The sequence below is a fragment of the Herpailurus yagouaroundi genome, unplaced genomic scaffold (genome assembly GCF_014898765.1).
Source record: "Herpailurus yagouaroundi ecotype Mexico unplaced genomic scaffold, PumYag 162, whole genome shotgun sequence".
Taxonomy (NCBI): Eukaryota; Metazoa; Chordata; class Mammalia; order Carnivora; family Felidae; genus Herpailurus; species Herpailurus yagouaroundi.
The window spans coordinates 60970666-60983324 of NW_024412403.1; the positions used below are offsets into that span (position 1 = coordinate 60970666).

General features: G+C 42.6%; 1 protein-coding gene across 1 annotated transcript in view; it reads right to left on the reverse strand.

Moving 5' to 3' along the window:
* Positions 1 to 4035: 4035 nt before the first annotated feature.
* The window catches only part of USF3 (upstream transcription factor family member 3), a 60594-nt gene continuing 51970 nt past the window's right edge, over positions 4036 to 12659 (reverse strand). The window contains exon 7 of the mRNA XM_040484529.1: positions 4036 to 12518. Coding sequence (XP_040340463.1) covers positions 6061 to 12518 — 6458 coding nt within the window. The 3' untranslated portion in view covers positions 4036 to 6060. The remainder of the gene's footprint in view (positions 12519 to 12659) is intronic.

The window sequence follows — 12659 nt, forward strand, 5'->3', positions numbered from 1 at the left end:
ATTTACAATTTTTATCACGTCTCTTGGTATCCCTAAACAAGAAATTGTTTCATTTATAGGCATTTAAACTTCTATCACTTTGTCTGTTCGAGCTCCCCTGCAACTTGTTTTTTCCTCTCAAACTTCACGGTTGTAAACAGTAACCAAGTTGATGTGGGAAGCTATATTGAAAGACCCATTTCTGGTTCCAAAGTTCTGTGCTTCAGGTTCCTCCACTATAGCGACTTTAACCGAATCTTCTCTCAATACTCTTCCAGATCTGGGATTCTAATTTTACTTTTTACAATGAGTACAGAGGTGTATAGTTTGCTCTAACACTATAGCACTGGTCTGGTTTATTTGAGGCTGACTCTTTGATCAGGAATACAGTCCCCAGGGGAAGTGGGTCACGGTATCATTTTCAGACATTGTGGTAATATTGGAAGATTCCTTGAACAGAAAACTTTGGTATACAAGACAAGTTGTTTTAATACCAGGTTTGAGGTGGCACGCGGCAATGATCAGAAAAGACAGAATTCACAATGCAAAAATGCAAAGTTTATTTTCTTAAATAAAATACTATATTCATATCTATACAAATAATTATTACAACCATTAAAATGTTACATTTACCAATAAAAATTTCAAAACTTTAAACAAGAGCATGGTTCAGAATATTCACACCCTAATACAATGCATTTGTAAAAAGATGTCAAAATAAACAGGACCTATTCTTATTTACAACAGGGAGGACAATCCTGATCATATTATACATATCTGCTCTGGATTCCATTACAAAACAAATTAGTTCCCATTAGTATTATAAACCAGGTGATTTACAGTAATAGGACACAGTACACAGCAGACATCGCTGGCATGGGAATAGATACAAATATTACACTATTGAAAGACTACAGTTAGGTTTTTCTGACGACTGCCCTACAGTAAGCCTCTCACCCAGTGTATCTATAAATAATTTGTGAAGGTAATTATGTCTTCCGATTTTCCACCTATTTTTACCAAAATGAATATATATATATATATATATATATATATATATATATAGCCTGCTGAAAGTGGAAGCAAATCTTTTCTTCACAGTAACACAACTGCAGCATCTTAAGCAACACTGTCTGGTCCCTTTCTTCTTGGAAGATCAACAGTTTAACTCCCTTAAAGGTTACCAATATAGTCAAGTCCAGTGCCTCGATGACCTCACAGATGAAAATGGTTTTAAGACTTGAGGGATGGGGGTAAAGAGATCCAGAGAAGTGAAGAAGGAGTTAGATGGAGCAAGCTGTAAGTTCCTAGGACATCATATGGTGTCAAGCTGTATACACAACTGAGCCAAAAAAATAAATAAAACCCCACAACTTATGATCATCTTCTTTAAAAGTGTTAAGTTACAAATGAAGAGTTGTCTTCTATGTCTCATGAGATCTCTAGTGACAGATTATGCAGATTATCATCCAAAATAACACCAATTTGAATATTATATCCACTTTCAACCCAAGTTGGCTCATGTTTATGAAGCATCTGAACACATGCGTGCACCAGACCCCTGCAGTGGATAGGGTTTGTGCAAATACAGAAACAAGGATGTTGAATGACCACCACCTACAAGCTCTGAGTTTAAAAGGAGTTTTGCTTCTAGTACACTTTTTACAAGATCGGCATCAAAGATGGCTCAGAGAATGATAAGGCAACAGTGAGAAACATCAGCTGTTCTTGTCTTCTAGGTGTTTGACTACACAGCACGTACCATTCCAACTGGTCCTTTGCTATGTAACACAGGAGTGGGTAATATGTTCCAATGGCTGGTCTTAGGACCAGAGGCACAGTTTCAAGTAAAGTGCAGTACCAGGATAGAGGCATGTGGGCAGAACTAGAAGCTCTGTGTCCAAGAAGGGCCTCATGCTGGACTGCCCCGATCCAAACTTGGTGTCCCCCACAGACTCCGGTAAAAACACTGTCAAGCTCACACAGGAAGGTGTAGAATGCAGACAAAATATGGTTAAGTCAAAAAAAGAAAAGGACCCTTTTCTGTTCATAGCATTTGGCCAAAAAAAGGTAGTTCAAGAAGGAATGAGTTTCTGGCCTTTAACTTGCATATAGGTATCATAAAATCATCACTCACAGATTAACTTCACACTAGTTTATTTGGCTATTATTATTGCCCTCTGGATATACACAGCCATAGGCAATTAGCTCCAGGCAAAGGCAGAATTTATACAGACAACAGAAGTACGACCTCCAGGTTCCTAAAGTATCAACCCAAAGCCATCTGATTTGGGTCCCACCTTTGAGCTTTCTAAACTCCTCCATGAGGAAAAGCAAAAACAAACACAAAGCAAGCTCATCAAAACAAGGAAGAGAACTAACTGTATGGCACATTCAGTATCTTAAATTAATTCTGAACTAACTTTGTTTCAAGAAATTCTTGTTACCTCTTGACAGAATAGGAGATACAGTGGTTCCCAAAGCCAGGAACTGGGACTCACTCACTGATATAGGAGCATGACTCACTGTCACACAATGATCCAATAGATGGGTGGGCCCAATAAACATTTCAAGGCAGAGAAGTAATCATCCTAAGGAAATGAGCAGGTTCCCTGCCACCTGCTGACTCGCAGCAGATGGAAGAAAAGAGGAGCCTCGGTACCTATCTATCAAAGGGAGGACAAAGCTGAGAAGATGCTTATTAGTGAGTCTTTATCCTTTCTCAAAATTTTACAACCTTACCTCCCTTAAAACACGTTTCCACATTTTTGGGGGGTATAAATTTCAGCCTTTCCATGATATGGATAATGTTAGAAGGCAAGAGCAAGGCAAATGAATTATCTTTAGAATGTTTAAATAATTTTGTATTTTAAGAAGGCTGATTTTTAAAAATGGATCTTTATTGCAGTTCACCCTGATACGTAAATGGAAATTGCTGCAAAAGAATATTCCCTCCTCGTTCTTCTCTTTCCACAGTTCTAATACGTTAAATTTTATAAAGCATGATCACTGGGGGATGTGGCTCCTTACTTAGAAAAAAGATGCCATCCATGGTCCCCCCAAAAGGTCTTATGATATAAACAAAAATAAATTTCCTGAAGTGGTATAAAATATCCCAAAAAGAGAAATGACATCAAACTTGATTTCTTTTATCCATGATTGACATATTAGAAGTTTATACAGGATGAAGTATCTGAAATTTTTTCACTTCATTAGAAGTTACTGTGTTAAATGGTCAGAGTCAACTACTTTCTCTAATTGATTCTATGTGATCAGTAACACTAAAAGAGAGAAAAAACAATTTAATTAATGACTCTCATTTATGATTCATAGGTTTGTATGTTTGTGTATTTTCATAAATTACAAAATTATCTGTGGAAATGGTTTTACATTCTATAGTCATATATGAGCAAGCCAAGAATAACATTAAAGTTTACTATTTGACTGTTTTCTGCAGTACCTTTGCCAAAAATTATATCCAGAGATTGCTAGATATTAAATAAAATTCCTCCCCAAAATCATTTAGCTCTAATTATCAAATAATATACTGCTGATAAATCTTGTACACTCATGCTTTTAAATCAAATAAGATTACTCTTCTCTGAACACTTTCAGAACTGAGTCCATATATACAATGATCTCTTACATATATATGCACATGTCTGTAAGATAATTAGAGCTACATGTAAGCAGGAGCCAAATTATTTGCAGAGAGTCATATCTTTCTTCAGAGGGTCAAATAAGCCTTACTTAGGGGTAGGGGTTCATTTGAGATCAAAGTACATTCTTGGAATGAAAGCTCTGAAACATGTAATCGCTATCTCTGAACAGGGCTGAGCAGAAAAATAAAATCAATGCAACAGAGAAATATCTGAAAGTGCCAGGCTTTGAGGCCTTTCTATTGCAATGTTCAAATTGATCTTCTCCTTAGCCTGTTACCTTCATTCTATCTAACAGTGCCCAGTTCTTCAGGACTCAATAGCCACCACGCTGTGCGTGCGTGCGTGCATGCGTGTGTGTGTGTGTCAGAGACAGAGAGACAGAGAGACGAAGATTGAACACTACCTTTCTTGAAATTGGCAGGCTGGACCTTTCAAGTACAGAGAAAAACTTGAATGTTACAACCTAAAACTCAGTTAAAAACAAGCCATAAATCTTATGTTTCCCCTCAATTAAAAGTTTTAACTACTTTGTCTATCTGTTGTCTTATTTAAGTAACTCCTATTCTTCCCCATGAGTATTTTGAAGGAGAAAATACAGAAGTTTTTCTTGTTTACATTTTTTTTTTCTTGCTCCCAGGAGGCTGCTTCAGTCAGCAGCAGGAGGAGGGAGGAAAGTTTGGTAAGAACAGTTCAAGAGGCACACGTGACCCTTCCACTGAGTCTTCACAAGAGGTATTCGCCAGAGTTAACAGCTCTGACCCAGCCTGAGGAGGCATTTTTAAGGAGGAAAAAATAAAATGCTGGCTCTTGGGTTTACTTTATTAACAGAGCAGACAGAACCATGTTATATGTATCTCTCCCACTTGATCCTATATTTGGCAGAATATAACAACAACAAAAAGTAATAGGTTTGAGAATATGAGTATATACGGTTGTTTTCAGAGGTTTTTTTTTTTAAGTTTTCAAAATTCAATATATGAGTGTGTGTGTGTGTGTGTGTGTGTGTGTGTGTGTGTGTATACATAATTAACTTCTGGGGGGCTTTTAAAAACCCTAACATCCAGTTTTCCAATACTTCAGCAGGTCTCAGGTCTCAATTTCCATTTCCAGATGGCAGGCCAATTTTTAAAGGACCAGTTTATATTTTCAAATCTATGTCTGTGTTCTGTCCCCCTTCTCCCCCTCCCCCCACACACTCACACACAGAGACATATACAGAGACAATTTTTTGAAGCACCATTTCACATCTACCATCAGGAAAAATAATGAACAAATTCGTCTTCTCATTACAATTCTACTATGCGGGGTAATAATGTAACATACAATGCCATCTTTTAAATATAAATATCAATAAATGAAAACACTGACAGAGCTTAAGACTCTGCTCAGAAATATTTAAAAAGTAAGGCTCATATAACTGTGTAAATTCCAAACACACTATTTACTGAGCAGTCCCTAATGATTAACAAATATAAAAGAAAGCATTTCGAGCTCACATAAATAGAATGAAGAAAATGTTGAAAACAAAGTTCAACCAATGAAGCAACAATCTTTGCCAAAACACATGTAAAATTCTGCAATACAACTGCTTTTATCCTTAGGACCTGATGCAAAAATGCAAGCACAAAATGGACAAAGTCTATGTACTTTGCTTTTCAGATTGCTATTTTTAAGGCTAAGTAAGGAAGACCTTTGCTTTCCAGGATCTTGGCACACTGAAAGATAACATGGCTCCCTAATTTGAAGAATGAGACATTAAAATTCAGATAGCTTAGGCATTGTTATCATTAAGAAAGAAGCCTCTACCTACAGCAAACCTTGGGAGTAAAGGCTGATCGAGCAACTCATTTATTTGCTAACTGCTTGATTTGAACCATGGACATTCATTCTACATTAATTCAACACCTGCCGGGGGCAAGAAACTGTTCTAGATGCTGTCATCAGCCAAGCACTTGGTGATGAGCCACTGCGTTATATCAAAAGTGTCTATTTTTGGAGAGCAACTCAAATACCTCAAGTTATCTATTTGACAAATGATCAGCAATCAAATTTAAAATCTAGGTTCTTTCCTACTACCCCACACACGCCAAAGGGATTTTCCCCCAACTTCCAGCTGGTAAGTATTTAGGGAATATAAGATTACAAATCAAACTTGAAAATGCAACTCCGCATGAAAAACTTAAAAAGCACACCGTGCAGTTAAAAATGAAAGATAGTTTGTTGCTGGCAACCCAGTATTCGCATCATCTCTGAAGTGGCTTCCCTACATTCGGAAGATAACTGGAAACTGATTACACAAACACAAAGACATACACACACACACACACACCACCTCCCTCACCATGTGCATTATGTGTGCATGCACACACAAACACATTTGTAATCTCACCCGATACATTTACATTTAGTCTATCAGTATTTAAACAGCTGAACTGCAGTCATGACCTAAAATATGGCTTATGTTGTGGGCAGGTCTGTTTGAGGACTGCTTGGAAGAGTCAGAGGCAGAGGAGTTTGCTATTGTAAGCAAAGGTGACATTGCCGAGCCATCGGGAAGAGCTGTAGCTATTTCTGGAAACAAAGATGTCATATTAAAGTTAGACAAGTGAGAATTGGTCATGTGCATTGGCGGCATGTCAGGGAGCAGAGGAAAACTTGGTTGAGCAAAACCAACAGGTCTAGGAGGAGACAGAATTGATCCAAATCGGTTATTTAAGCTTCCACTGTTTACTTTCTCAGTGCTAGGATTTGAGAACATTTGATTAGAAAAATAGGGGATGGAAATATCATTAGACAGCGTAGGATGAGCAGGGGAGTAGGGGGGATAGAAGGAGGGCAGAGTATTTTGGGGATCTACAGGGATAAGAGCTGGCGTTCGAGTGGCACTAGGCTGAGTAACCTGTGGAATGAAAGAAGTATTAGCATTTATTGGTGGATTCATGCCACCCTCGGGAATAAAAGGAAAACCGAAATTTTGTGATAGTGTATGCTGGTCAGGCGCTGAGTTATCATTAGGTACTTGTGGGCTATCGGGCATGAAACGAACAATACTTCCTCTCTTCTCTGTAGCGGCTTGTTGGCGTCCAAGAATCATACTGCCACTAGTGGACAGAGGAAGATGGGGAAGACTTGGGTCAAAGACATTACTATGTCTTTGGTTTCCGGAACGATTCCTTTCAGGTTGACGAATTTTGGAACCACTGCTGTCTTGCAAGGGATGCCTTGATCGCTGGGGAACTGAAGAGTTAGTTGGACGTACAGGAGGCCCTTGTTCAGCATTTCCATGAGACACAGACGGATGGGGCAAAGCTGGCCTTGCAACCCCATGCATGTTGGTTGTGACCGGAGGGTTCATGTGGCCCTTGGTCCCATGACTATCAGTTATCCTCATGGGATTGGACTTCTGTACAGACACATTGGGACTTGTGTTTCGACCCTGAATATCTCCTGAAGAAGAAGAACTTGAGAAAGGAATATTCAGGGTGCTGTTCCTGGTGTTAATCGCACCTAGGGACATGTCACAACTCTCCCTGTTTTGACTGTCACTCTCTCTTCTAATATGGACACTTTCATGGGTTGGGGGACAATTATAGTCAATTGCAGAGGATGGACCACACTGTGTGTTCCTCTGATGTTCTGAGAGTGATCTCTGGCTTCCAAGGACCTGATCACCAAGGTGAGGGGCAAGTAAACTCTGCATGAAACTCTGGTGGCATGTGTTCTCACTGTCCCTTGGTGGGATGGCATTTCCTGTCGGAATACTCTGAACTGGTGGATAAGATAATCTCTTTTGGCGGTCGATTGGTGGTGGACCAGGGTTTTGACTAATTCGAAAAGCCTGGGACTGCATACTCCTCAATGATGATACCGGGTTACCTATTTCACTATTTCTTGAAGACTGTACTTCAAAATTACTCTGGGGCTGCTGACTGGCTCCACTTGGTTTAAACGTCTGACAGTCAGTAAGGCGGATATCCGAGGCAACAGTATGGTCCACGCGACCCTGCATATTGTGAATGGCCAAACTCTTATTTCTGGGAACATCAAGATAGCTTCTCATTTCAAGCTGATCTGAAACTCTGGAACCCTGAAGTGACATGCCCATTCTCTGCTCTGAGTTAGAAGATGTCTTTCCAATAAGTGCCTCGGCAGAATAACTTGAAACTCTATTTCTCTCTGGCCTGTGTGGAGTACAGGGCATGTCTGAAGGCCTAGTCACGATACTGGGCTGGGACACCATTTGTTGCTCTATGCCCCTTGAAGTCAAAAGCCTCTGCAATGGATTATGCCCAGATACATGTTCAGAAGAAACCCCCGAACCTTGCTGCCTGCTTCCAACATCCTGTTGCTGGTGTATCATATCTTGACTGAGATGGTTCTGGGGATGGTTGTGGTGGCTCCGGCTGGTCGAAGGGTTTTCACAACTCTTCTCTGGCTGGGAACTTCCAAAATGTTGCTGCATCTGTTGCTGCATCTGCTGATGGTGGGGATGTGGCTGACCACTCTTGGGGCGGGACTGGTCAGTTCCGTGGTGCTTTGGTTGTAAGGAAAGCTGAGAGGCCTGAGTGCCCTGAACGAGATTCCTCTTTTTCTGCATCTGGACTTCCTGCTGGAGAGTTCTCTGTTGGTGGACGTTATGTGGCTGAGAGTGGACAGAGCTCTCTGCATGAGGCGCGTGACGCTGCAGTTGGTACAAGTGATGCCTCTCTCTTAACTGTCCTGCTTGCTGCTGCTGCTGCTGCTGCTGCTGCTTTAAGTAGAGGTGGTTACCGTGCAGGTGAGATACCCCTTGGGCTGGAACATGCTGTTGCAGGGCCTGGAGATGTTGACTGGCCTGGGTTTGCTGCTGCTCGGTAACTGAATTCTGAGAACTGCATTGAACTTCCGTTTGTCTCAATGCAGGGGCCCCAAAATTGTTACTCGGTGGAAATAATCGTGCGAGGCCATCTCCATGTGCTGGGTTGCTAATAGGCACAACAGAGTTTGCAGAGTTGGGAGGGAGCTGACTGACCATCATCTGAGTCTGATCAGAAATGCTGTCCGGAGTGCGGTTCATCAGCGACATAGCTTCAAGCCTCAGCGGGGCTGGCTGACAGTGCTTTTGACGTTTAGCTGAAGACAATAAAAGGTCGTCTTGGACAGCACGCTTGGCGGAGTCTTTGCGGCTTTCCTGACTTGGCTTTAAGAGTGGCTCTTGAACCTGTGGATTTGGTATGGTGCCAGTAATGGTGTTTAGCTGTTCTTGGGAATATTCGGTCATCAGAGCTGGCCCGGGAGGCTGACCACCGTAGGAACTAGATGCAACAGTCAGATTAACCGTTGCCGGAACAGGTGCTTGCTCTGCGGTTTGGGATAGACCAGCACAGCTGACCAGAGGATGGCTGATGGTGCTCTGGTGGATAAGATTATTGACACTTAAACTGGTGATGCTTGGTGGCTGAGAAGTCGAAACCTGTAAAGAGGCATTTGACGTTTTGATTCCTACAGAACAACTTGGTTTTCCGAGGGATCGATCCACAGTTGCTTCGATTGAGTCCTGAGAATTAAATTCATTTGGTGTTGCTTCTGCCTGTCCCGGGCCACTCTCTTTAGACATCTGTGTTTTGAAAGGCTGGTCTCCCTCTAAAGGTGAGGCTTCAGAAGGCTTTGAAGTAACCTCCCTCATATCAGCCTGGGTGCCAGCTCTTCCCTTCTCAAGGTTCTCCTGGTCAAAAATAGCTCTTGCAGCAAGAGCAACTATATCAGTTTGCTCTACAAAGGTACAGCTGTCACAGGTATTCGTTGTTGCATTGCTGGTGACATCCTCTCTCGTCGTTTCAGGAAGCATGGATGCAACTGAGAAACTACGACTACTGCCAGAGCTGGTGGACATGGGAGAGTCGGCCTGCCTGCTGACAAGCAAAGAGCCATTAATAACCTCCTGATCAGGGACGCAGGAGTGGTGTTGCCCCGGACCTCTGTCATCACTGTTCATCAGTAACAGCTCCTGTTTGGGATGTAAATCGACACTTGAATCCGCCATTTTAGAATTTTCAGAAGGAAAGTCAGGATGGTCCACCGGCACCGAAAGAGACAACTTCTGAGAGTCTTTTTCTTTAGCAAGACCAGACAGCAATGCAGTCAAACCCTGCCCCTTTAACAGACCTGTCGTTTGCATCGTAACTGATGAGTCTTGCTCCACCCTGCAAGGTTCAGCAATGATTTCTACCTCAGAAGCACAGTCAGTGCTTGTAGTGCTAGTGGTGGATGAGAGCCCAGAAACCTGAGAAACCAAAAGGTGGGGATCATTTGGAGTTGGAATCAACACGCTGGCTGAAGTGCAGGATTTGGCAGCATCTGACAATGCCAAACTAGCTGGTGGCTTATCCTGAGATGCCTCTTGCTGCAGAATGGGGGCAGAATCTTTGGATTTTGCTGGGGCCATTACAAAATGTTCACTCGTTACAGATGCTTGGGAGGGTGAGCTAGACTCTTCTGTTGACTTAGATTTGGGTACAGATTCGGGTATCACGGATTCAGGATTTAGAACATCCAAAGAATGTGAACCAGAAACACTCACACAATTTGCCTGGGATATGGTGACAGACGGTAACACGACAGGGAGGCTTTCCAGCAGTCCATCACCACATGACGGCTCTGCTGTGGCTTCAGTGCCAGGGCAGGCTAACTTGCCCACCTCTCTGACTGGATTCGGGGGACATGCGGACTTGTGAGCTGCTAAGTGTTTCTTGGCACCTGGCTTCTTAAACCTTTTTGACTTCACATTAGGTAAACAAGCTACAGTGTTCACTGAGGGTGTAGTTACCAGACTATAAGTACTGGGTAGTGTGGCTGAATTATCGGTTGTCATGGGAGATGCTACCGTTGTTGTTAATGAAACACTGTGAACTGGGATGGTTTGACTACTTGCGGCAGTTGGGGGATTGGCAGGCTGGCTAATAGACAACTGTACACAGCTCTGCCCAGCCATCTGTGATATGCTTTGATTGAGGCTGGCCAAAGCTCCAAATGTATTCAGGGCAACATTGGTGTTTGGATCTTCGCTGGTGGTGGGTTGGATAATTTGCATAGGGGTTTGATTTGTAGTTCCTGATGAGGACATCACAGGCTGCAAAGCAAAGAGCTGTCCATTTAAAGAAATGGTTTGAGGCTGTTGTTGGTTTGACATGGTAACAGAAAAAGTTTGTGTTGAACTAGATGTTGATAGAGATGAAGGTCTTGGTAATATATGGACAAGATGCTTTCCTCCAAAAGTCTGGGGGGTCGAAACATTTTGCACTGAACTATTAGACCCTAGTAGAGCATTGGCTCCACTGACAGGGAGTCGAACAGAACCAGGAGGTGGAGCTGAGAGGAGCGGCAAAGGGTTCTGATTAGCTGCCTGTATGATCACTATCTGCTGACCTACTGTTTGGTTGGGAACCTCTGCTCTCATCACTGTTGGGCAAGGGGTGGTGCTGGGGGGCTGAAGAATGATAACATTTTGATTAGCTGTAGCTGCATTCACAGCCGACCCAACTGGCTGAGCCATCTGAATCACTTGCATTGCTGAATTCAATGGAAGGATACTTTTTGGAGGCTGAGATTTAACTTGTGGTTGGGCAATTAGTGGCTGCATAGGTAAAGATGGACAAGAAGGCAAGGTGACAACTACTTGCTCAACCACCTGCCCGTCTGCGGGAAAGGAATTATTCACGTTGACGCCCGTAGCGACGTGTCTACTGTGGCTGGTTGTGGGAGGGCTGCTACCAGACTCATTTAATACCGGAGTCACTGCAGAAGAAGGGGTCTGGCTTAAGGGCTGAATAGTGTTTCCCGCCAGTTGCAAAGTAGTCCACGTCGTCTGTGTGTTTCCAGCAGAGGAAATTCGGGTAAGGCTATTAATGTTTTTCAAATCCGACGCACTAACACTGGAAGAAGGCAAAGAACAAGAAAGAGTCCAACTATTGTCCAAAGGGTTTGCAGAAAGAGTGCTTACAGGAGTGGTGGTCTTCCCTCCTGCAGGGGCAGAAGGGGCCACCGCTGCGGTAACACTCGCCGAGTCTGCACCCTTGCTGATGCTCACTGGACAAGCATCACCTGCAGATCTGGGAGGCTGGGAACAGACTGTGGTGGTAACTGAGACAACAAAGGTGGTTTGAAAATCATTTCTGAAATCCTGGATGCTCAGGCAGGACTGGCTTCCATGGTGCACTTTAGTGGCAGTCGCTGAGGAAGTGGTGGGGACGCCTGTGGCACAAGGGACTGTCTTCTTCAATAATTTGGGGCTCTCTTGCCCATTCTTATTTTCAGGAGAACTTTGATCACTTAGACACGTGTGCACGGAACGATGTTGGTGAGGTTCAGGCCCAATGGGAACTGCGATCAGTGGGCCGTTGGTGGCACCAAGCACGCTCGATTCGCTTTCGGAGGTGGAAAGCTCGAGAATATTTTGAGCAGGAATGGTAGCAGGAAGACAAAGAGGAACAGGCTGGTTGGCAGCCAATGCAGAAACTGTGGTCTGATGCCATGGCTTGTTTTCAGAAGGGTAAACTCCAGAAATAGACACAGGAGTCACAAGATTGCAAGTCCTCTGTACTGGCACCACATTGGCGGTCTGCTTTTGTAAATTATGACCAACATTAAAGGTTATCCCCTGAACAGCTGTTCCCTGGCTATTTCCACAAGGCTGACTCCCGTTGGAATAAACAATGATATTTTTTTGAACCTGATCACTGGGAATAACAACAGAGACCTTTGAGTTTTTAAGATTTCCTTTCCAGTGGATTGTAGGGTCATCATATAGGCATATGTCATTTGCTTTCAGTAATTCAATATATCGGCCATTTTCTTTTTGAATTTCTTCCAATTGTTTACGTAGCTTTTTAATTTCTTCAGCTACAATATTAAAAATAAAAATGAAACAATTACCTGGTAGTGTCAGTACTTACAGTAACTTACGAAAACACTGTGTGCTAACTACCAAAGTCTAATTCTAGCATTTCAAAATACCTCATCTGAGAATCTTCAGTTCTTTTC